This window comes from Cordyceps javanica, chromosome 2 (assembly GCF_051103115.1).
Source record: "Cordyceps javanica chromosome 2, complete sequence".
Classification (NCBI taxonomy): Eukaryota; Fungi; Ascomycota; class Sordariomycetes; order Hypocreales; family Cordycipitaceae; genus Cordyceps; species Cordyceps javanica.
Genome location: NC_139296.1, coordinates 910,469 through 935,493, shown reverse-complemented (window position 1 = coordinate 935,493; position 25,025 = coordinate 910,469). Strand labels below are relative to the sequence as shown.

The window sequence follows — 25,025 nt, the reverse complement described above, 5'->3', positions numbered from 1 at the left end:
ATCTGATTCAGAGGCGGGATAGTCAGCAAATGCTCAAGCGCGTCTGAATGTTTGTGGAAGATGTTGTGAAAAGAAATGGCGGGAAGGCAAGTCGAGGGGATCTCGTCGAACGGAGAGCGATTGAATATCGATTGCGTGCAAAGTCTCACCAAGAAACCTTGCACGGAGTTCATCGGCTAATCGTCTCGAAGGATAATGCTATATTGAAGGCTCGGGCCTGGGTGTTTATTTGGTGCCAGTGACGGTGGCGGAACAGGCGAGCAGTGTGTAAGAGGGATAAGGGAGTAGATATTAGCCAAGACATACTGTTTAGAAGTGTTGAAGTCGACGAGACAAAGCACAGGGCTGAGGTGTTGCGGAGAAAACTTGAGAGGGAACACTTGAGAGAGAAAACCGGTGGCAGTTGAAGCGTGAAGGGAGGAGAAAGAAGAGAGGCTGGAGGGAGGGTGGGAGGAGGGCAATTATTAGTACTGCAGCGAGAGAGGGCGAGAGAGTGTGAGAGACCGTGTCTGGGAAACGGCAAACGGCAACTGGGGCGCGGCCAATTGGCCGAGAGGATAAACTCTAAATGTGGGTTATGAGCGATGAGTGACTGCCAGCTGGCGGGCTTGCATGTTTTGGACAGACCTGGCAGCTGGCAGGCCAGAGGGAACTTGGGGAAAGGGCGGGCAGCAGAGCAAACGGAGGGCAAGGAGCCATGATGGGCTGGATGGCCGGCCCTGGGATGGGTAGATGGCTCGATGGGTAGCTTAGCTTGCCTGGGATAGGGGGGCAGGGGGTGGTATGTTGTTGCTTGTCTCGCCTACTTCCAGGTGTCTACTAACCTATCTGTCTATGGAGGTACGGAGCAAGGTAGTTGGACTAGCAGCATGCTAGCGCTGAACGCGGCGACGCGATGGGCCTCTCAGGTACCTGAGTAGGTATGCGCAGGTACGTAGCTTTACAAGCGGGTACGTGCAGCGACGGGCCTGCCTCTTGCCCTTCGCAGCTGCTGGCAGCGTGGCAGCCCTCCCAGGTGGATGGTGGGGGGGGGGGGGGACTGCGCCGGGGTAGGCTGGATGGCTGGCTGGCTGGGCTGGGGAAACCCACCGGAGCCGGTCTGGCGAGGCCGACCACAGTTACTTGGAGTACCTATGACGCGCTAAAATCGAGTTCAGCACTTACTGGTACTACTAGCCACACAGGCGGACAGGGGTGGCTGAAAGGCAAGGGAAAGCTTGGAAAGGGGAGGCTGGTGGGGTCAGGCTCGTCATTATCTCCCTCTAGATCTATTATTTTTTTTTCGGCTATTTATTTATTTATTTATTTATTTTACTCAATTGCATGTTGCAAAGCGACAGCAGCAGGGTATTGCCACTCACTGCAAGATAAACCGGGACAGCTCAGCCCAGCAAGGCTCTTCTCTCTCTCGGGCTCATGGATCTCGCCACGGAGATGCATACGTATACGTAGGTATGACGGCAAACCAGCAATCCATCATATTGTGATTATAGTACACGGCAGACGAGCTTCCGAGCCGCACCCACCCCTGAAATATCAATGGACAGATACAGAAAATAGCAAAAAAGGTTGTTTTTTCTTTTTTTTTCCACCCCTCTCTGGCACGGTCATATGTAATCAGTTTGATGCACAGCACACCGACCCGACTGGTGCGCTGCGACCTCCTCATGGGCTGCCCAAGGATCCTCCAAGCTGGTCTCTAGCGGGCTGTTAGCGGCGCTCTTCCACTGTAGCATGTCCACCGGGCCCTGCTCTACCAGTGTCGTGCCGTCCGCCAGTGGAGTCGAAGCACCTGAAGCGAAATGACGAGGAACTTGCCATCGCACCACCCCTTGCCGCACACGCGAATCAGCTCTTCCCAGGAGTCACTAGCCTGTTGCTTGATCATTACTTGTGGTTCTTGTGTTTAAATTGCATGGTCCAAACTTTTGATTGTTTTTCTCTCAACCGCAAGCCCCTCCCCGATATAACAGGCCAGCGCCAGGCAGCTACTGATAATATCAACACCGACAGGAGTGCTCCGTATGCCTCTCAACATCTCTGGAATATGTAATCAATGTAAATTTCATCAGCAAGTCTGACAGGCTCTTCACGCCCTCCTACTTAGTATTTGATACTCCGTACTCCGTACAATGCCTGCAAATGCCCAAGGGTAATTTCCTCGCACCGCAAGCAAGCCACATCCTCCCTCCGTGGCGCTCCTCTTTGTCTCGGACCCCGCAAACTTGGATGCCAGCCATGGAACATCCCTCGCCTCAGGCTACATTTGGGAATCCCTTGCACCTCAATCTTGAAGTGTTTTCCTTTTTAGCATTAAATAGTCGGAAATACCTCTATGGAATCCGCGTCACAAAGCTTCAGTGGTATGCTAAAATTGGCCAAGCGCGTGTACTCACTCCCCCATCTTGTGTCTTGGGCCACAATGTCAGTGCTAACAACGCCAAATTTTGCCTCGCTAATCCCATACTTACGCATTACGTCCTGCCTTGCCAATTCGCAGAATAAAAAAGAAGTTCCTCGGGCAAACCCGGGTGTCGCGGCTCAATGTGACCGACGCCTTGTCGCAGGTCTAGCTGCGCAGCAATTCCGTTTGAGACGGTATCTTCAATGCTACAGGTCATCCCGATCGACCTCTGTCGCATCAGCTGCAAGAGATAGGCGCTCCCCGATGTTGCTGGCTGGTTCTGGAGAGACCTACCGGTTTGCCTAGCCCTATATACATATGAATACGGAGTAATTTATATGGTGCATTACCAAATTGCAGGGCCATCTGCTTCGGACAGTTTTAGTCGAGGCATGATAACACAGTGCAGTATTATAGGGCTGTCAAGCCCGTGCAAAATGTTAAAGAGACCTTGCTTCTGGAAAATTCGCGTACTGGTAAATACACAATCCGCACCTGCGACCAAACTCTCTCAAACTTGTGTCGCGCCAAGCCCAAGCGAACTACTCCGTACTGAGTACACGACCTCATTCCAGGCTTTCTTGGTATCTTACTCGTACGGCGTATCACAGCGCTACCAGACGCCCCGCAGACGTGTTTCGATGGAAATTAGATTAAAACACCAGTGTGTGATGCGTGTGATGTGCTGATGATATATCCGATGGTTTATTATGACGATCTGCAGTGCCAGCGGGGACCCATCGCATCAGCCAAAACTCGGGCTTCCTTTGCCAGATGCAGCTTTTTTCGGTGCAAAACAGCTTCGATGCACTCCCATCAGAATGCGCAAATCCCCATCAGACATTTTTCTTCTTAATAGAAAGGGAGGGGTCGGACTCCCATAGCTCCGGAGACAAAGTAAAGATCGGATAGGGCTACTTTATTTGCATTGCTCCCTTGAAACACCTAATCTACAGCTTGGGCCACTGTGCTGGGTGGGCTCAAAGTCTAAATTTCCACACAAAGGGACGCGTTCTTGGCTCGACGGGGGAGTCCAGGTCAGCGCGCCGCCAATTGTCTGGAATTCACATGCTCGACACGATAACAATCGCATTGCACTGTGACTAGAATCAGGTTTCGTCGCAAACACAGACAAGCTAAGTAGGCGTTACTGCGTCCGGCCAAGGTGATGGATGGTGTGGCGCAGGCCGGTCTCCATTTCAGTGGCGGCCTCCAGCTGCTGTAGTCCGTCTGCCCTTCTGAAGCAAGCTCTCTAGAGGCTTTCCGACAGCTTCTTAGGACCAAAGGTGGAGGCACTGGACTCACCACTACAGTCGGCCTGCGCCACAGTGAACAAGCTGGACGTCTAGCCCACGGAAAGCTTCATGAGAGCTTCCCACCCCCATCATCTGCCAACTCAGGCCTGTTCCCGACCACGCACGGCAACCCAAGCTTCAATCGACACGTCCATCTAGTATCCATCGAGGAAAAGTCTGCAGCACACAATCGATGCCAATGGCCCCAATCTGCAAGCCTGCGAGCTGTCTACCTGGCATCCCCTGTCTGTCTTACTGCTCCTGAGGCCGTTTACATTGTGCAAATCTCGCTCCAAGCACCCTGACTTTTCCAAGAGTCCAATTGCAGAGCATACACACGCTCCAGCCGTCCAGTGTGGAAAGGGCCTCAAGCTTTGTCATTTCGCGCTGGCCGAGAGCTGCTTGGCGAATGGCCTGGCGACGGCGTTTGTGGTTGGGAGTTGAACGCCAACTGCTTTCCTCGGATGCCCCTCCCGCGTCCGCTCCCCTGTTCAGCTGGGCCCCCAGTTGTGCCGGTCCACAACCGCATCATCCATCGCACACGCAGCCAAGCAGCTTTGAGAGCGCCGCCCACATCAATGCCGGGAACAACGTAAAGGCAGCCTCCTTCGGTGAGCGCAGCAAATATCTGGATCCTTTCGATCAACCCACATCCCACCCCTGGCCAGCGCTCACGCCACATAAATCCTCGACGTCACCGCGCTCGGTACCATCCAATGTGCGCCAGGTAACCCGGCAATGGCTTCCCGCCTGGTCAAACAAAGACTGTTCAAATGCGACGTTGCCGTCGAGATCCCCAACGATAAGACTGTCGCAGCCGTAGATTTTGCACAAGGACGTCACCATGCTAACCCATGGAGCGTCTCCACGCGGCTGGTCGGCCGAAATTCACTCATCTACTTGCACACTCTGTACGGATTTCGTTTGTCGGTATCTCACCGCTGATACTTATGAGCAATCAAATCAGCCGACCACTAGCAGATGTCTTTGATCCCCATGCAAATCTCGGCGTGGCCAGAGCGCCACAGAAGCCGCGCTCCCGACTGGCCCACAACAATCATCCGCTGGGTGCATGGACAGGTACTAGTGAACACAGTGCCATTGGCATTTTTGCAACGGCCGCACTGCAGCTTTTGAAGCCATCGACCGACCTCTCATCGTATCTGCTTAATTGTCTTGGCTTAGATTGCTATGGTCCAAACAACAAAGTGGTGAATATCTGTGCCCCGACAGCTAACAAGACAGCCACACTCCTCCAGCATCTGGTATCCCCAACGCCGTCCGATCTGCAGCTAAATTCGTCCCCAGCCACAACAACCCTGGTCTGGTTGGCCGCTAGGAGCCGACTGCAGTCTACTTTTGGGCCACAAGCGTTGCTACCAGTAAGTAGCTGACCAAACTAAGCCTATTAGCGATGTTGACTGAGCGCTTTGGGAAGACCTCTTCAACTCTTCTCATACCCACAGCCCCCCATGGCTCAATTTGCTTGGCAAGGTTTTCCAGAGCGGAAATTTCCTGCTCTTTGAGCCCAAGAGCGGGTCTATCTGTGGAGGGCACTGCTAAGTATTGATGAGTGAGACGGCTGTACAAAGAGGTACAAGATCAATACAGCCGTGTTGCCAAGGTCGGCCTCGACACCTGGCTACACGAAACCATGTCCTGCTATGAAGCGATGCTTTACGTGACTCCTTCACCTGCTGGACCCTTCGGACCAAGGCCCGACTCCGTAGCGTAGATAACTAGTGTCAACAGTGGAAATACCATGCGCTTGTCTGAGCCGGCAGCTATTGGAAGAACCGAGGTCTCGCGAGACATGCACGCAGAGTCAATCGAAGAGACAGTCAGTATGTTCTTACGTAGTAAGACAGGAACGCTTAGGAAGCAAAAGTCGACGCTGCCCACCCTCGTATGTGCTTTCACTGACTTGATGGCTCTAAGATGACAACTCTGCTATCATCTCGTTTCTGATACATTTCGTTCAACTAAACAGGGTTGAAAAACGGTCCCAAATTTTAGACTTTTGCGCTGGTAGAAGGCGGCTCCCATTCAGTCACTGAATGGGCCGTGAGACATTCTCAGTCTCTGGTCTCGGGCTGTTCTCGACGAAAACGACATGTAGCTCGCCGTCATTGCCCTCTACGTCCAGTCTAAGCTGTACGTTGTGCCGTTGATATGGTTTGCGTTGCCTTTGACTTCCGCCGTTGTAAGTATCCAAAGGAGGAATATGTAAGTATAATCCGTACAACTTCGTCATTACCGAGTAGTTTTGGCAGCAGAAAAAAGTAACCCAAAAAGGCGAGCTAAGAAGAGCATGAAAAAAAAAAAAAGTCAATCGCCTTGGAAAAGCAAAGACAAACTCAATTGTCTGTGACGCAACAGATGGTCGGTAGGCTTTTTTTTTTTTCCTTTTTTTTTCGGCCGGATACAATTTAGTGACATACTTATTTGTAAATGCAACAAGACGCAATCAACCCACCGCATACATGATGCTGCCTTAGCATTGGCATCCAACCCACCACGGCACTCATGGCTGAGCTGCTGTATGCAGCTTGCAGCCTGCAGCCTGCAGCAACTCCTCTATACTTACTTAGTCGGCTTTCTTTTGGGGGGGGTCACCTTGTCGGATACAGAAAGCTTGCAACCCCCAGCCTTTCATTTTTCCCTGTTTGTCTCCCCAGTGACGCCACATTGTGTCCCAACCCCATGCAGCTCAGCTTTTTGTCGCTTGGATCCGTCGGCACATCGGGAGAGGGGGGGGGACTCAAGTGGCTGCAGTGTTGAATCATCCGATCACCGCTGGGCACAGTTCTTGCTCAACAGGCCTGTCTTCTCGCCACAGTGGGGGCTATGACTTGCAAAAGAAAAGAAATAAAACCATTGGGGAGAGACGATCAAGCAAGTATGTCGAGTTGTGCATCAGCGGTGAGATCATCACCCCGTCTCAAGGTTGACCCGGATCCTTGGCAGACTGTCAACTGTTTTGCTTACCCCACCTTGCGAGACATGCAGCCATCTGCAGCAATCACAATCTCAAGCGGCGGACATTGAATTATGCATTCGTAGTGGACATTAACGAGATAGAGCACAAAACTAGATACATTCGCACACTAGGACAAGATAATCAACATCCCAATCCATAATGAGCCAAAAAGGGGGGGGAAACACCAAGATATCACAACCATCCGTGCAAGACAAAACAACAATGAACAAACAGAAAACACACCAATGAAATAAAACCCATGACCGAAAGCTGCTGAATTACCCTCCATGAATACCTGGTCCATTTTTCTCATGCTTTGCAATGAACAAAAACCAAAAAATAATACTCGCAACATGCCTATTTCGTCTGCTTCCAAGCCGATTGGAATTACAGTCATACACTCGTGTCTAATATGATGGCGCATCATGCTCTAACCGCTGCACATGACGCAAGACTCGGGGTTCTCGATGCTGCATGCAACAACGGCCTCCGAGTAAATGTCGCGCTCGCGGTCCTGGTTGTCATCGCCGTCCTCATCCTGATTGCTGGAGCGCTTGCCCTCGACAAGCTCCTCGTCAACTTGCTGAGAGGGCTCAGTGGCGAGGACCTTGGGGCTATCGCCATCCTCAACATCCGCCTTCATCGTGTTCGGCTTCTGGAGGGATGACAGAGGGCGGCTGCCGGCAATGATAGGGGGAGGGGTGGTGCTGGGGGTAGGCATGCCGTTGGAGCTGACAGAGTTGCCAGCGTCCTTGGGGGTGACAGACGCTCTGGCCATGGGAGACGCTGACGACATGTAGCTGGTGCCGGCAGGAGGGGCACGCTTCTTGGGCAGGCGTTCACGGGCAGTAGCGGCATCAACCAGCTTCAGAGCTTCTTGATCAACAGTGAACTGAATAGGAGCGGCAGCAGCCTGCGTGCGCAGGTAGTACATGCCAGTCTTAAGACCAAGTTTCCAGCCGGCAAAGTGCATGCTGGTAATCTTGCCCATGGTTGGGTCGCGCATGTGGATGTTGAGTGACTGGGACTGGTCAATGAAAGCACCACGGTCAGCAGCCATCTGGACAACCTGGCGCTGGGAAATCTCCCAGACAGTCTTGTACAGAGCCTTCACATCGGCAGGGATGTTGGGGATGTTTTGAATGGAACCATTTTCGGCAATGATGCGGTTCTTCATCGCGTCAGACCACAGGCCCATGTCGACGAGATCCTTAAGCAGCCAAGGGTTGACAACCTGGAACTCACCAGCGAGGACACGGCGCTGGTAGATGTTGGATGTGTAGGGCTCGAAGCATTCGTTGTTGCCAAGAATCTGCGAGGTACTGGCAGTGGGCATGGGGGCCACCAGAAGAGAGTTGCGAACACCATGCTTCTTGACCTGCTCGCGGAGCTCGTCCCACTCCCAGAGGTCAGAGGGTTTGACGTTCCACATGTCGAACTGAAGGATGCCCTCGGAGGTCGGTGAGCCCTTGAACGACTCATAAGGTCCCTCCTCCTTGGCAATCTCCATGGAGGCAGTGAGGGCGGCGTGGTAGATGGTCTCGAAGATTTGCTTGTTGAGTTCACGAGCCTCGGGGGATTCAAATGGCATACGCAGAGCGAGGAAGGCATCAGCAAGACCTTGGACACCGACACCGATAGGGCGGTGACGCATGTTGCTGTTGCGAGCCTCGGGGATGGGGTAGTGGTTAACGTCGATGATGCGGTTCAGGTTGCGCACGACAACCATGGTAACTTCGTGCAGCTTCTTGAAGTCATAGACACCCTGGGTGTAGTCAACGTAGGCAGGGAGGGCCAGGGAAGCCAGGTTGCAAACAGCGGTCTCGTCAGGAGCGCAGTATTCGATAATCTCAGTGCAGAGGTTAGAGCTGCGGATAGTACCAAGGTTCTTCTGGTTGCTCTTGCGGTTGCAGTGGTCCTTGTAGAGCATGAAGGGGTTGCCGGTCTCGGTCTGAGCTTCCAGTATGGAATACCAGAGCTTCTGGGCCTTGATGGTCTTGCGACCCTTGCCCTGGCTCTCGTACTTTTCGTAGAGAGCCTCAAACTCCTCGCCGTAGCAGTCGGCAAGGCCAGGGCACTCGTTAGGGCACATCAGAGTCCAGTCACCATTCTTCTCGACACGCTTCATGAACAGATCGGGGATCCAGAGAGCGAGGAATAGATCACGGGCACGAACCTCTTCCTTGCCATGGTTCTTGCGCAGGTCGAGGAACTCGAAGACATCAGCGTGCCAGGGCTCGAGGTAGATGGCAAAAGCACCGGGGCGTTTGTTACCTCCCTGGTCAACGTATCTGGCAGTATTGTTGAAGACACGAAGCATAGGAATGACGCCGTTAGAAGTACCATTGGTGCCAGCAATGTAGGAGCCGGTGGCACGAATGCGGTGAACGTTGAGGCCGATACCACCTGCCATCTTGGAGATCATGGCGCAAGATTTGAGAGTATCATAGATGCCCTCGATGGAGTCATCCTTCATGTCGACCAGGAAGCAGGATGACAGCTGGGCCTGGGGCGTACCAGCGTTGAAGAGAGTGGGCGAGGCGTGGGTGAAGAACTTGCTCGACATGAGGTTATAGGTTTGAACCACACGCTCAATGTTGTCGCCCCAGATTCCGACAGCAACACGCATAATCATGTGCTGAGGACGCTCAACAATCTTACCATTGAGCTTGAGGAGGTATGAGCGCTCCAGGGTCTTGAAACCAAAGTATTGGTAGTTGAAATCGCGGTCGTAGACGATGGCGGAATCGAGCTCCTCCTTGTGTCTCATGACACACTCGTATGTCGACTTGGCAATCATGGGAGACGCACGGTCGTTCTTGGGGTTAATGTAGTGATACAGATCGCTGATGACAGAAGACCATTGCTTCTTGGTCTGCTTGTGGAGGTTGGAGACGGCGATGCGGGCCGCGAGGATAGCGTAGTCAGGGTGGGTGACGGTCATGTAGGCGGCAGTCTCGGCAGCCTGTCGTGAAGTGCGATTAGCAACCAGGATGGGTAGTGGCATTGGCAATGGATTGAGCACTTACGAGATCGTCAAGCTGAATGGTGGTCACACCACCGTAGACACCAGAGATGACCTTCTGGGTGATGGCGACGGGGTCGACATGTTCAGTGTCGAGGCCGTAACACAGTCTCGAGACACGAGCAGTGATCTTGTCGAACTGGACACGCTCCTGGCGTCCATCTAGAGGGGGGGGCATTAGAAGCTGCATCCCGAGAGTGGATGATTGCATCGCGACTTACCTCTCTTCTTCACGTACATGACGGCGACGTGATGGCGTCGTCGAAGCGACGACTGCGGGCTGAAAAGGCGTGGCGAAGAAAGAGTTGACTACTCTCAATGCTGCAGGTATCAACCAGGATACACACAGCTGTCGTGGGGTGAAGAGCCGTTGCAGGTCGAGGCCTTGGTGTGATGCAGAAGCAGATGCTGAAGATGGGAAGAGTGAAGAAGACGCGTAGAGAGGGGTGGTAAAACGGGCTTCTTATGCTCGGTCGCGTGTTTTCGCTACGCGACGCCAAAAGTTAGCGCGACAACAATGACAAAGCCTAGGAATCCATTAAAAAACGGGCGGACCTGAGACCAGGGTTGAGGAGACCGTTCAAGATGGTTCGGGCGCCGCAGCGGCAGAGCAATGACGACGTTGAGAAATATATATGAATAATCAGCAGAGATATGTTCGTCTATTTTTGCCTTTCAAATGAATATAATATCTACCCTTTTAGAGTGTCTTTTGGTGAATGTTCACGCATTATCCTGTCTCGACGCAAGCACTTAAAGTGGCTGGCCACGCGCGCTTTGCAGTGTGGCGCGCAGTCACGTGAACTGGTCGATGCACTTTAACGGCGACGGCGACCGAAGGGGATCGAAGGGAATGCGAGCAATGGGACGCTGGGGGCGCTTGTACCTGGGCTAATCCCGACGGTGTTAATAGTGTTGGTTACTGCCATCGGTGGAGGCCCCCGAGCTATGGGTGGTAATTGATGAGGGGCTCAGTACGGAGTACGGAGTACTTGACATGATGGGGCAGTTTGCTTCTTGGGATTTATTAGTACTTACTTACCAAGCTTACCAAGGCCAATTGACTACAGGCTGTATCCTTTTAGGCCGACATGTTGGATTTACTTTATGATTCCTCTATTTGCTCCTCCCAATTATGATTATTATTTTCCCATTTTTGGTCCCCTTATGACGTTTCTTTCTTACCACTGTTTCCACCGTTATCAACAGTGGCTGGATACGCGACCGCGTTTCGCACTGTGACGCGGAATCACGTGCCACTTCCATCTCATTAATAGCCCGCCCATGGAACAAAGAGGCTGGCTACTGGTAAGTAATAGCACGTACACTCTTGGCAATCAAGGGAAGAGTGTGCAGTACAAGGGGTCATGTACAATCTCCCCGCCACTTGACGCAGACTGGCCGTGAATTCGGGCTGTGCTGTACCGTACTCGCTTCACGCAGCCACGCAAGGAATGTGCTCCTCCGGGACGACTCGCAAAGGATTCCGAGCTGCTCCAATGAAACACGGCGCCGTCCTGTTGCAGGATTGGCATCTATCGAATGTGCAACGCTGTGATTTCCGGTCCAAGCTCGGTCACGGTCGGAGTCCGATAGCATCAGACGATCGCTGTACTCTGCGCTCGCCCCCATTCAGATGTCGATTCAATCTCATCCAACAACATGGACCCCGTTCATCACTACTCCGTCGTGTAGCCTAGTAAGCGACCCCGGCTGCGTATGATTGAATCCATGCTAGCCGCGACTAGCCCTCGGAGACTTTTTAATTTGCCATTCGTTGACATACATGTACAACTGTGTCGGCGTGACATTCACTAGGACGTCAACTACCATCACAACATAGATTGCCCTGGTCGAGCGTATATGCGCTCTGGTGTGACTACTGTAGACCTATCGCTTTGACACCATATCCGCAACAAATGGCAGACAGCAAACTCCCTTCAAATGCCTCCTTCGCGACCGGCCAGGGCATCATCTGCGCTGGGCTCCCCCGCTCGGGAACCCTCTCTCTTTCCACCGCGCTGGATATACTCGGCGTCGGCCCCGTGCACCACGGCATGCGCGACATCAGCACCCGCGAGGTCTACGCGTGGACGCACGCGGCGTGGTGCTCGTTTCCCTTTTTACGCACCACCCGCCTGGCCGCCGCGCCCGACGGCAGACTCCCCTTCTACCTGCCCCCGTACGATCCCCTGCTGCCGTGGACCCGGGCCGACTGGGACCGGCTCGTCGGGCGCTACCGCTGCACCACCGATGTCGGGAGCATGTTCAGCGAGCAGCTCATCGGCGCGTACCCGGACGCCAAGGTCATCCTCGTGGAGCGGCCCGTCGACAAGTGGGCGCGCAGCTACGGCCGCGTCCTCCTCGACCGCACCTACTGCGGCCTCGGCGGCTTCATCAAGTGCACGCTGGCGCCCTGGGCGGGCATCACGACGACGGCGGCGTATTTCGACGTGTCCATGGGCTGGCTGGGGGCATGCTCGAGGCGTGAAGCGCACGAAAGGCTCCCCGGCCGCCACCGTGAGCACCACGACATGGTCAGGAGGCTCGTACCAGCAGAGCGGCTGCTCGAGTTCGATTTGAGAGACGGATGGGAGCCGCTGTGCAAGTTTCTCGATGTTCCCGTCCCAGACGTGCCGTTCCCACATCTGAATGACGAAGCGCAGTTTTTGAGCATGCTCTACAGACTTGACATTATGATACTCTCGAGATTGGCCCAGAAACTCGTTTGGGCTTTACTAGGTGTTGGTACTGTCGCGATCTTCAGCCGAGTAAGTGCGAGGCAAACTTTACTTAATACATTCAGGCATGTAGTATATTAGTAGGGTGTGTCTATTGGCCCCCGATTTTAGATGACTTCTGTTGTTATTATTATACTTTTTTTCCAAAGTGAATCGCAAGCAGCCTTTCGGCCAATAAATGCAGTGTTCGATGAAAGTCGTGCCGTGGCCCAGGGGCAGCGCACGATGCCTGACCCACTGCCACTCGTGGACTAGGCAGCCTCAGTGCGCGAAACGAGACAGGCGGAGATTATTCTCATCATCTCATTCAACAACCATCTGGTGACTCAGAACCAGTGTATGACTCTTCCAGTCAGCCACATCATCCATATCAATTTACTCGATGCTTTGTCGGCCAAGGTCAGTTGAACTTGCCCAATCAAATGAACCAACGTCATCGTAATAAGAAAAAAAAAAAAAAGCTGACCAGCCACCCTAGACCTCGTTTTATCCAGCAGTCAATATTACGCTCCCCTTCACTACAGCGAGTTAGAAATTCAGCGATACACGTCATGGCAAACCATGAGCCCACTGCTGAGCCTTCAGCACCAGCATACAGCCCGAGATATGTCGATGTAAGGGGGAGTCCCCACGCCGGTCAGGCAGTGACCAGTGAGCTGACCCTCCGCCCCGTGGGCTAGATTGGCATCAATCTCGCAGATCGCGTATATCGCGGCACGTATCGCGGCAACCAAAAGCATCCCGACGACCTAGAAGCCGTTATAGACAGAGCCAAGCAGGTCGGATGCACAAAACTGATGGTGACGGGCTCGGACTGGCATAGCATCCAGGATGCTGTCGACCTCGCCAATGAGTATCGTAGGTTCCTCTTCTGACCAGCACATGCATTCGCGACCCTCGTTTTCCCCAACCTGCTCACACGTCACTCACCACTCGAACAGCCGGGACCGTCTATTACACCGCAGGCATACACCCGTGCAGCAGCGGCATGTTCGGCGCCGGCGAGTCGACGGCCACCGACGAGGGGCACACGGCGCCCTGCGACCCGGACCCGTCCGCGCCCATCCCCGAGTGCGCGGTCGACCCCGAAAAGTCGGCCGCCCACATCGCGCGGCTGAAAGGGATCGTGGCCGCCGGGGCGCGGGCCTCGGACGGCGGCGGCCGGCTGGTCGCCCTGGGCGAATTCGGCCTCGACTACGACCGGCTGCACTTTTGCGGCAAGACGGTGCAGCTGCACAGCTTCGCGGCGCAGCTCGAGCTCGCCGCCGCCGTGGAGCCGCCGCTGCCGCTGTTCCTGCACTCGCGCGCCGCCGCCGCCGACTTTGCGCGGCTGCTCAAGGACGCCTTCGGCCCGCGGCTCGAGCGGCTGCGGCGCGGCGCCGTGGTGCACAGCTTCACCGGCTCCCTCGAGGAGATGCGCGAGCTGCTCGACCTCGGCCTCTACATTGGCGTCAACGGCTGCAGCCTCAAGACGGAGGAGAACTGCGCCGTCGTCGCGCAGCTGCCGCTCGACCGCATCATGCTCGAGACGGACGGGCCCTGGTGCGAGGTGCGCCCCAGCCACGCCGGCTGGAAGTATCTCGTCGAAAAGCCCGAGCCCGCTCGGCCGGAGCCGGAGCCGAAGGAGGCGGCGGCGGAGGCGGCGGAGGCGCCCGCAACGCCCGGGGACGCCGCCTCGGGAACGACCAACAGCGCCGGAAAGAAGCACAAGCCCCAGAAGCAGCCGAACCACGGCAAAAAGAAGAACCAAAAAGCGGAGCCCGAGGTGCCGTCGCGCTTCAAAGCAACCAAGAACTGGCAGGAGGGCTGCATGGTCAAGGGTCGCAACGAGCCCTGCACGATAGAACGCATCGCCAAGATTGTCGCGGGCATCCAGGGCGTTTCGGTGGAGCAAGTCTGCGAGGCCGCCTGGAGAAACACGAACAAGGTGTTTGACCTCGGCGAGAGTGCATAGAGAAGAGGGTCATTCAAAGGGACAAAAAACAGCGTTTGTTTTTAGCTGGACATAAAAATAGAGATAGACGTGCCAGTCGTATCCCTACGGGGTATCGTTTTCCAAGAATGGTATCTAAACAGCGCTAGATGATAAATACATGATAGAAATGCCAAAACAGAGGGAAAAACTAAAACAAAACTCATAAAACTCATATCCCCGAGCCCTTATTTCCTTTGATACGACCGTGGCGCACGACACCTGCCGTGACGCCATCTTCGCCAGTCATCCATCCGGGCATGCGCTCGCCGTCGATGATGCCGGCCTCCACGAGCTGTCGAATGCCGGCGAACACGTGGGTGCCTTGGAATGTGATCCGCACGTTGGGAGACCACCGTGAGTCGGCGCCCCGAAGGGAAGCAACGGCGGCCGCGGAGTCGTCGCCGTCTTCGTTCAGCATGGTGTCTAGGCTCCTTCGCGGGCCGCGCCTGGCCGCAGCCGGTGGTCGTCTGTCGTCAGTGTCCGAATCCTGTATGTCGACACCATTGACAGACGGATACGGGTCCTGAATCACGACATCGACGCGCTCCACGCCCTTGCCGTCCGTCACAATGGCCGAGTCGCCGAAGCGTCCCTTGGCCACCAGCTTGGCTCGTTTCGCCTCGCGACGCTGCTGCGTAAGCGGCGATGCTCGTTTTCGGCTGTGCTCAGACGCTGACAGCGGAGGTGGCGGCAGCACAGGGTCGAGAGGTGACTTCTTGTTCTTTTCGTTGGCGAAAATGCTCCAGCCGCCGCCGGCTGCGTTGCCGCGGCCCGGGCCCTTGCGGTCCAGGAGCGCATCCAGGTTCCTGCTGGTGAGTCCCGAGTTTCTGAGGGTGAAGCGCTCCCGGGGCCTGGAGAGAGCCTTGGGCACACCCTTGACGATCAAGCTCTGCAGGCTGCGCGACTCGCCGTGGGCCGAGGCGCCGGCTGACTGCGACTTGGAGATGTACAGGTTTGGCGAGCCATCGGGAAAGGCCAGATAAACGGTGCGCGAGGAGGTGTAGTTCGTCGCGGACCCATTGCTGCTGGCTGAGGTCAGGGCGAGCTGGCTGTTGTAGGGGGAGTCAATGGCGAAGACGCGCAACATCAGGACGGGGTAGTCGCTTGGACGGTAGAAGTGGTAGTGAGCCTTGACATCCGGGAGGACCTGGTCCTGCAGGTTCTGGAGAAAGGTTGAGGGGTGGAATCGAGGGATGTGGAGGCTCGCCTCGTCGACCTTGAGGATCTCTTCGTCGGCATCGTGCGTCGGGTGGGTGAGGGGGAGGATCTTGTAGGCAGTCCACTTCTGGGAGGCCGGGTGCTCGTCGAGGTAGGCAAAGTCGACCATGGCAAGCTGGTAGAGGGTCAGACCGTGGCGCCAGTCGCCCTCGAGGATGCGGCTGACGACGTCGCGCTTGGATCCCCTCTGCTCCTGCATGTCGGCGTAGAGCTGCTGGAGCTCGGCGACGGTGCGGCAGGGCGGATAGAGGTCGTCGCTGTCGGGCTCCTCGTCGGGCCCGCGGCGGTCGAGGTAGGGGACGGCGTTGGCGACGGTGCCCTCGTCGAGCCAATCGAGCGCCAGCGCAAGAAGCGACTCGCGCGACAGCCGGTTCAGGCTCTTGATGACGACCAGGTTGGAGGGGTCAACACGCAGAGACGAGGGCAGCCGCGCCGTGGTGGGGATGGACAGTCGAGACATGGCAACGGCGGGGAGGGTGCCATAGCCCGAGGGGGAGGATTAGATGGGCGGGATGGTGCGTACAATGTCAAGGCCAATTGGCGTTTGAAGGGCGGCGGCGGTGATGTTTCGACGAGCTGGTTATGCTGACCAGCACTTTTTGGGTGGAGGGGTGCCATTGAGCGGGAAGACGCGTCGCGCGACGCCAGAAGCTTTTCTGTAGCCTGCAGCTTGGCCAGGGGACAGCATAAGTGGGTGGGCCTAAAGCGTGCTGTTGAGCAATACTCTTACAGGGAGACATTGCCCTGTTGCGAGGATATTACAGTGGATGCTTGGCGCCAAAAGGCTCCAAGTAGACGCTGTAAATCCACTGGAAGCCACTGAAGCTGTGCTGGAGCCGCTGTAAGTGCCCAAGGTTGCAGCTTGCGCTTTATTAGCAGCCGCGAGTGGTTTTCTACGGAGGCGAGCCCTATTTACTACAAGCCGGTTGACTGTTGGCACGGTTTCTTAATATAATGTTGTGAGCCCTCAGATGGACACTAGTTGCAAGGTTTTCAGAGAGAGAAAAAAAAAATCCTGTCCTGGCCCATTGCCGAGCAGCGTTGCTGTAAATCCTCCGTCAGCTCCAAAGACAAGACAACCTGTGCTTCCCGTCTCACATCTGCATCTTCAAGCTCCTTGCCAGGATTACTCCAATGGCCCGTCTAAACCCGTTCCCGGCAGTTCCAAGGAGGCTCTAACCATCGGACATTTTCCATCTCCACGACTTGGCAGTCCACTAAATGGCAGGGCCTGTCAAGCTCCATTCTTCGTTCCCCGCAGCAGCTGCCACCTACCATCTCTGGACGATGCTCCGGCATCTCGAAAAGGAGAAGCCGGCAGATGGCGTCCCTTGCTTTGTGTGCTAGCCGGTCACAACTACGGGGGCCGATGCCATCTCCGTCCCCCAGTCAGCTACAATCTCCCCCCTGATGATGTCCAGGCCAGCCAAAACAAAGGTCATGGTAACCAGCTCTTGGGGAGAAAACTCTTCAGAGAACGGCTGATAACAGAGTATATTCAACTTGAAACAGTTTCCCAAAACACGTGGCGTTGATAATGAATGTGCCAATAGTATATGCCTGGGTCTGCTCCTCCATCTTCAAACAGGGGTTGCGGAATTGTGCAGATCATCATGCTATCAGTACACATCACAACTAGCTGTAGGCCAACACCCTAGCGACTTCCACTTTGAGCTGACAAGGCCAGACTTCGGATTGATTCCCATGGTGACCCCTTGGATATAATATTTTTCATTTCATTGTCAAGCCGCTAAGCAATTTGCGCACAAGTGAAGGGAACGGTACTATACAATGCTACCCTACAATAACCCCCGAATTGCAGATAGGAGGTTTTCATCCGAAACTGACAATAGAGGGTAGAGCTCCATTGCGATTTCATTTATACTTGTACAGTTTTCAGCGATAAACTTGAGACGGCGTGCTGTTCGCAAGTTGTCTTGATGACTTGAACGTGTTGGTCAGCCAACACGCAATCGAGGCACCGACAGTGACAGTAAAACAAGTTATTGACCATATGGTATGGCATAGCTGATGACAGGCATTGCAGACATGACAGTGAGAGCGAGCATCCGACGGCGCCGCATCTGTATACCGCCAAACACACAGCGGCCCTCCCGTAGTCTGCATTAGGCAGGTCATGAACCAACCATTTTAGCATAAGCACAACTCTATCCGCGCCCATGTGCCTGAAACCCTCTGCTGTATGTAGATCAGACTATCCAAAAAAACAGCCATCATGCTTTCGGAGCCTTGATCTAGGTGAAACGACGTGAGAAGGGGGAAGCAGCGGGGGCCAAAAATGCTTGCCAATATTGAAGTCGGTTAACTCGACGATCATCGCCTTTGTTGGTTCCGAGCCCCGGAGTAGTCCTGTTGTGGTGATGGCTCAAAACTCGTTCACGGAGGCTCGAGATTGGCATCTTGAGGCCGCTTGAACACTCTCGAAAACAATTCTTGCTGCGGGAGCGCACCCGACAGACATCGCGCTTGTCCGTAGCGCTGACAGACTTGGATACCGATGCCAAGACGACCTTGACGGTTTCTGGCAAGTCGCATCGAACCCATTGTCTCTTTGAAAGACTAACAGTGGCCTTCTCCGGATTCTTGGCAACGATCGGCAAAGTGGTCCTCGGAGGACAAGGCTACTGCCAAATTTGGAAGCCAAGTCGGACCACTTCTGCGAATAGCGTCGTCGTCCTTCCCGGGATGCCAGTCGTTTCATATCACCCGGCGGCCGGATGCTCTCTCGTGTATAAAAGCTCGCTTTACGCCGTCCATGAGACACGACTGTACTGACCAAGTTGCAGAGTATCAACAGCTTCTCATTCCTTTCCCACCATCAAAAGCCTCAATCAAACCGTCTCAGTTTCCTCACAATGAAGTTCTTCACCCTCGCCGCCGCTCTTGCCTCCGTGGCTGTTGCTGCCCCCTCTACTGCTCCCTCCCCTCTTGATGTCAAGATTGAGTCCACTGGCAGCTCTGGCGAGGTCAAGGCCACCATTACCAACACCGGCAAGAACAACCTCAAGATCTTCAAGCACGGTACCATTTTTGATGATGCCCACACCGAAAAGGCTGCCATTGAGGCCGATGGTAAGCTCAAAATTCCCCTGACGTGAATATGAACGAGAAGAAGTAGACGAAGAGAAAGAAGAGGAAAGAAGAGGAAAGAAGAAAGAAGAAGAAAGAAGAAGAAAGAAGAAGAAAGAAGAAGAAAGAAGAAGAAAGAAGAAGAAAGAAGAAGAAAGAAGAAGAAAGAAGAAGAAAGAAGAAGAAAGAAGAAGAAAGAAGAAGAAAGAAGAAGAAAGAAGAAGAAAGAAGAAGAAAGAAGAAGAAAGAAAGAAAGAACGCTAACATGCTCGTTATAGGCAACAGTGTCGAGTTCCAGGGCCTACGCCTCCGTCTCAGCACCGAGAACCTGACCGACGAGGACTTCCAGAAGATTGATGCCGGCCAGTCCGTCGAGGTCACCTTCCACCTCGCCGAGACCCACGACCTGTCCGCCGGCGGCAAGTTCTCCGTGTCCTCGACCGGCGTGCTGTCGTACGCCTCCGAGGCCGACAACAAGCTGATTGGCTCCGTCGCGTACGCCTCCAACGCCATCGAGGCCGAGATCGACGGCGCGGTCGCGCAGGCCGTCCACAGCGCCATCCAGGCCCGGTACGAGAAGCGCACGCAGGTCCAGTCGGACTGCACCGGCAGCCGCAAGACGGGCACCATCAACGCCCTCAGCAGCTGCGCGTCGCTCTCCAAGAAGGCCGCCGAGGCCGCCCGGTCCGGCCCCGCCGCCAAGGTCGAGGAGTACTTCAAGTCGTCGTCCAACGGCACCCGCAGCACCATTGCCAACGTCTTCGACAAGGTGGCCCAGGAGTGCGGCTCGACCAACGGCGGCGCGTCCCGCTACTACTGCACCGACCAGTTCGGCGGCTGCCGCAGCCGCGTCCTCGCCTACACGCAGCCCGCGCGCAGCCTCCAGGTCTACTGCGACCTCTACTGGGACAACCTGCCCGCCCTCACCAACGCCTGCCACCGCCAGGACCAGGCCACCACCACCCTGCACGAGACCACCCACCTCCGCGAGGTGGCCGGCACCGTGGACAATGGCTACGGCTACGACAACATCCGCAAGCTGACGACCCAGCAGAGCCTGAACAATGCCGACAGCTATGCCATGTTCGCCAACGCCATCTACGCCAACTGCTGAGATGGCGCAATCCGCGTGACTTGGTCGCTATGAGACATCACATGCCGGCGCCGCAGTGTTGTGTATATTTTCGGATATTGAAATTGCTAGAGTAGAACGGCCAGCATGACTGCCGTGGCCGACGGCCCGTCGGTGGCTGTGTACATTCATCACATATATAAATGAAACAAGAATACAAGTACATGAACTCGGCTTCCTTAGCTCATCTTTTCCTTTTGCCGTGACTTGGAATACGGCCCTTGAGAGATGGAGCCTCATTATGCTGTCTCATGCGTCGCAGTTGCAGTCGGCCTTGATTGTAACCCAACGGCGCGGCCACATTGGTTAGATGGATGCCTCTCACGATGACGAAAGTATATTCAGCAAATATGTGCCGATCATTTTAAGATGAACATCTCGATAGTGACTTGGAAAAGTCTTTGCTCCTCCCAAATTACGAAAAACAAGAAGCAGACAAGGCGGGATCGCCGATACAAGGGGGCCAGTAGGAAAAAAAAAAAGTTCGTGTACGGAGGCAGCGATGGCGCAATCTGCGCCATCGCAGCAAAAGGCTCGCGGATAGGGGTCGCGCGACCACTCCATCTCAGCTCGCTCCACAGCAGCCTATACATCAGGCCGTATTGCAGGATTTTCACTGATAACGTCGGGGGGCAAATTATTCGGGGCTTACCACGCTTCTGGGACGTTCTGTGAGTTTGTGGTTCATGAAGCTGCAGGCTTGTTCCTTGCGGTTACTTGCCAGGGAACGAGAGCGCCTTGCGGAGGCAATCATGATCTGTATATACCATAAGAACAGCAAGCGAGACGAGAGCAAGTAATCGTACTGCTTTGTCCTGTAACTGAACTGTGCCTGCGAAAAGCGAGGAGCTGTTGCGTTGAGCCTCGTGGGGGCGCAGTGGCGAGAGGGCGGCGTCATGGCTCAGTGCGGTCTGGAATATTGTAAGACATGGAAGCTCGAATGAAGCAACGGCAAGTTTAAAACATTAATCACATGGTATTGAATCTACTGTAAACTTCTTTGTTAGCTAGGAAGGCATAGCCGAGCTGCAGACTGGGCTGAGTCTGAATGGCTTGGAACGCCCGTGAGCCTGCCGCACTTGGCAGCTCCAGAGCGACTAGTACCGGTTCATCCAGAAGCCGATATTGCTCTTACCATTCTCTCGCCCTAGATTGCTGACTGGGTATCATCGGTTGTGCAAGTTACGCACTAATGGGTTGGAGAAACCGTGTTCATCTCCGAGCACATCCGTATACTTGTGAGCAGTGATCTACAACAGTGCCCTTGCCTGTCCGCTGGATACTGATTGGCTTTCCGTATTTGCACAGACGCTGTCACTTTGACACGTTGGCTCTTGTCTTGGACGCCAGAAGCTAACGTAGGGCATTGGGGCGGGAGGTCGGCGATGGACAGGATGGAATCACTGAATTGAGACGCCCGGGGGTTCCAGTTTACACGGTTGATCGCCCATGCAGTGTAACCTGCAGGCGCTCAAAGTGCACGGGCCGCTACTCTAGTTCTCTAATAAGCATAGTTTTGATAACAAGATGATTGAGTTTTGCCTTTTCCTTTCGTGAAAGCAGGCCAAGGGCGTTCCCCCCATGGCTGTGACGCTCAGGGCGGGTTTGGCGATCTGAAGCAGAAGCGGCATGGCCGATCTGCGTATTGTCTCGGGATAAAATTGCTGTATGATTAAAAGCTGACAAACGACAAAGACAAATCATCGGTTGACGAGAAGGGCCGTTTTGCTGAAAGCACTTTGCTGTGTAGTGCGTTGACCTCGGGAAGTCATCTTGCTTCTGGACGAGGATGGGATGACCTAGACAGGTATGCAGTGGAGTTGCTGATATCTGAGAATTCGGAAATTTGGCAAATAGACCAATGGATGATCTTTTTAGTGTCGATATCTGCGTTTGTCTTTCGGGAACTCGCAGGCTAACGAGTGCTTCCATCCAGGGAAGCTGATACGTACAATCCATCATCATAGATTGGGGCAATCTTGCTACTGAAATGACTGGTTGAACTATGTACTCACAGTACGATGGCAGTCAAATGTGCGCGTGTGCTGCGAACGCTGCCCAGTTGTAGTCGTAGCCTCGTACAAATACACCCCCTTTAGGTGGGAAGGGGGTATAAGGAAAGGATTGATATACCCGACTGACGTTTGACCCCATTCTGCTTTGATTGAAATGGATTTTTTTTGGTATTGTGATACCAAAAATGTATGAGTCGTGCAGGCATTGTAATTTGGAACCAACAGCAGCTGTTCGTGAAGTCACCACCCGACCCTCAGCGTCGGCCCTTTGAAGTGCCTTGTGCTGGAGACTACAAATCGATAGTAGCAGAAGGGCAAGCCACGAGCAGCTGCAATATATACAAAGGATATCTTATCTACCTACTTTCTTGGCCATCCTTGGCAGCGTGAACTCAGTTTGACTTCTGGGCCCTCTGAATTCCGAACCAGAATTATTCCCATGTGTGTTCATGCCCATTCATCTTTGACAACAAACTATGAAGAGCGCGGGGGAGCAGCACCAAACGTATGGCATAGTGTTTAGGGTGTGATGGTGATCTCGTTGTCGCATACGAGACCATCTACGTGCGGATACCGGGGTTGTCTGCTTTTATTTCGCCAAGTACGGACTACTCTTCACTCGGCCAACTTTGACAAGGTCGTCGGCGCTGTTTTTTTTTCTGGCCATTTCTGAGCTGGCCTTTGCCGACTCAGGACCACTTTACCTTGTTCCCGTAACTTGCTTCGCTTCCATTCATACAGTTTCTGAAACTCCTCGACGGGCTCCAGTTCAACACCACGACACGTGGTGACTTGTGTCAGTGGCGGGTCAGGAATCGGCGGCCAGTCTAGCGCGTTTGGAGCTTGTGTGCTGACCGTGATCTGGTCTCCCTTTCGCCTACGTTGGCGCCAGTCGTTGAGAGATCTGCGGAATTTATGGACGGGACGACCCAGCCGCACATCGGGATGCTTGGACCAGACCATCTGCTCAACTGCGAATATGTCTTGATCCTCGTGCCGTTTGTCACGTCGAGCCTTGTCGCGGGTAATCATCTCATACAGCGTAAATACGACGCCTTTGATAGCATTGCGAGCCTCGGAGTACCCCGCCCCTTGCTGCTTGCTAATCTGACCAAGCCCAGATACCTCCTCCATTTCCCACCATTCACACCATGGCGCAGGGAGTCATTGCACCTGAAGCATATTATTACCTAATCTGATAGTATTATAAATGTAAAAGTCGGAGACGTTGCGAAAACATTCAAGAAAGAAATGGAGTCTATAAGCACTACTATCGATTTCCATATAGAGGCCGATTTATGGTGTGGTTGAGCGGGCGCTACGTTGGCTTTGTAATCGGAGGTTTGTATCGGAGTAGCGCCGAGCGAAAAAAATAAAATAAAAAATGACAAAAAGTGGCTTCCGAGGCAGTAGACGGACGTACCCAGTATGCGTGCACTGGCTTACAATTATGGCTCCGTCCCGCGCGGCTGCTTACAATTAAGCTTTATGCATCGGCCCTCGCCTTTCGGGACGGATCCGGGGTATTGGAAAACATAAATCTAGTCAAGATCTATCCTTTGCCGGCGCGATGTAAATGCGCCAAAAAAACAAGAACATTAAATACTCAAATCCTCTCTTTTTTAGTGAAATTCAATACACAAATAATCGAGTGATTGTACCAACCACCCACACATTCACACACACACACACACACACACACACACATATCTACGCCATGGCAGACCCAAAGCCAATTCTCATCTCGGGCGGCGGCCTATCGTCTCTGCTGCTCGGCCAGTCCCTGCTCCGGTCCGGTATCCCATTTCAGATCTTTGAGCGGGACGCCTCGTTCATCTTCCGCGCGCAGGGGTACCGGCTGCGGCTGTCGGCCGAGGGCCTGGACGCCGTGGAGTCGGTGCTGAGCCCGGAGCTGTGGGATCTGTTCTGGCGGCGGAGCGGCAAGACGGGCGGCGCCGGCTTCTCCGTGCTCGACGCCGTGACGGGCGAGACGGCCGAGGGAGAGACGCTGACGGTGGGCGGCAGCGGCCTGTCGTCGCGGGGCGGCAAGGTGGTGGGCATGGCGCGGGGCGACATGCGGCGGGTGCTGGCGACGGGCCTCGAGGGCCACATCCGGTGGAACAGCAAGGTGACGGGCTACGAGCTGACGGACGGGGGCAGGGGCGTGCGCGCCGTCTTCGCCGACGGGTCGCGGTCGGACGAGGGCGCGCTGCTCGTCGGCGGCGACGGCATCCACTCCAAGATTGCGCGGCAGGTGTCGGGCGGGCGCCTCAAGACGTACGACACGGGCGCGCGGGGCATCCACGGGCAGGCGCCGAGGGCGGCGTTTGACGGGCTGGGCGAGGGCGTCTTTGCGCTGCGCGGACCGGACGGCGTGAGCATCATCACCAACGTGCGGCCCAAGGCGGAGGTGGAGAAGGAGAAGGGGGAGCAGGGGGAGCAGGCCAAGGACGATGACGACGACGACGACGACGACGACGACTTGGGCTGGACCATGACGGCGCGGCCGGGGACGATCCGCGCGCCCAACGACGACTACAGCATCGTGGGCGCGGCGGCGGCGTCGATGGCGCGGGACCTGACGCGGGGCTGGCACCCGCGGTTCCGGGCGCTGGTGGAGGCGATGCGGGACGAGGAGGCTGCGTTTTGGAAAATCACCTGCTCGACGCCGTCGGGCGTGCCGCGGTGGCCCAACGAGCCGCGGGTGACGGTCATTGGCGACGCGGCGCACAGCATGACGCCGGCGGGCGGGCTCGGGGCCAACACGGCGCTCCGCGACGCGGCGCTGCTGGGCCGCCTCATCGGCGAGGCGGCGGCGGCGGCGGGTGGTGGTGGCGGTGGTGGTGGCTGGAGGATCCGCGACGGGCTCACGGCTGACTACGAGGAGGAGATGCGCGTCTACGGCAGCGAGGCCGTGGCGCAGAGCTACGGGCTGGCCAGCAGGCAGTTTGGCATTCACATTGACGAGGAGACGACCAGGCTGGCGTGGGAGTAGTAATTACTAGTCGGTACCAGTAGGGGTCTCAAGGGGTCTCGACGAGCAGCTGTAGAACTTGGTGTGTGCCATTAAACAATTTGTGTACTATAAGTAATTTATATTATTGCGTTTCTTTGTCTCTTCCCTTTTTTTCTTTTTCTTGTCTCATTAGG

General features: G+C 54.9%; 5 protein-coding genes across 5 annotated transcripts; 3 read left to right on the top strand and 2 right to left on the bottom strand.

Moving 5' to 3' along the window:
• Positions 1-7,109: 7,109 nt before the first annotated feature.
• Positions 7,110-9,944, bottom strand: V2A60_002786 (ribonucleotide-diphosphate reductase subunit RNR1; the record flags this gene model as incomplete). The annotated part of the gene is made up of 3 exons (XM_083254132.1): positions 7,110-9,644; positions 9,709-9,866; positions 9,926-9,944. The coding sequence occupies 3 exons, from the start codon at positions 9,942-9,944 to the stop codon at positions 7,110-7,112; spliced, it is 2,712 nt and encodes a 903-aa protein (XP_083110258.1).
• A 1,679-nt stretch (positions 9,945-11,623) lies between these two features.
• V2A60_002785 (3'-5'-exodeoxyribonuclease) lies at positions 11,624-14,399 on the top strand (the record flags this gene model as incomplete). Its single annotated transcript, XM_083254131.1, has 3 exons — positions 11,624-12,475; positions 13,126-13,303; positions 13,387-14,399. 3 exons carry the CDS (start codon positions 11,624-11,626, stop codon positions 14,397-14,399), a joined length of 2,043 nt encoding a protein of 680 aa, XP_083110257.1.
• Positions 14,400-14,589: 190 nt separating this feature from the next.
• V2A60_002784 (centromere protein Chl4/mis15/CENP-N) lies at positions 14,590-16,098 on the bottom strand (the record flags this gene model as incomplete). The annotated part of the gene is made up of 1 exon (XM_083254130.1): positions 14,590-16,098. One exon carries the CDS (start codon positions 16,096-16,098, stop codon positions 14,590-14,592), a length of 1,509 nt encoding a protein of 502 aa, XP_083110256.1.
• Positions 16,099-18,514: 2,416 nt separating this feature from the next.
• Positions 18,515-19,842, top strand: V2A60_002783 (Deuterolysin metalloprotease family-domain-containing protein; the record flags this gene model as incomplete). The annotated part of the gene is made up of 2 exons (XM_083254129.1): positions 18,515-18,731; positions 19,007-19,842. 2 exons carry the CDS (start codon positions 18,515-18,517, stop codon positions 19,840-19,842), a joined length of 1,053 nt encoding a protein of 350 aa, XP_083110255.1.
• Positions 19,843-23,592: 3,750 nt separating this feature from the next.
• V2A60_002782 (FAD-dependent oxidoreductase) lies at positions 23,593-24,870 on the top strand (the record flags this gene model as incomplete). Its single annotated transcript, XM_083254128.1, has 1 exon — positions 23,593-24,870. The coding sequence occupies one exon, from the start codon at positions 23,593-23,595 to the stop codon at positions 24,868-24,870; it is 1,278 nt and encodes a 425-aa protein (XP_083110254.1).
• Between the last annotated feature and the right edge of the window lie 155 nt (positions 24,871-25,025).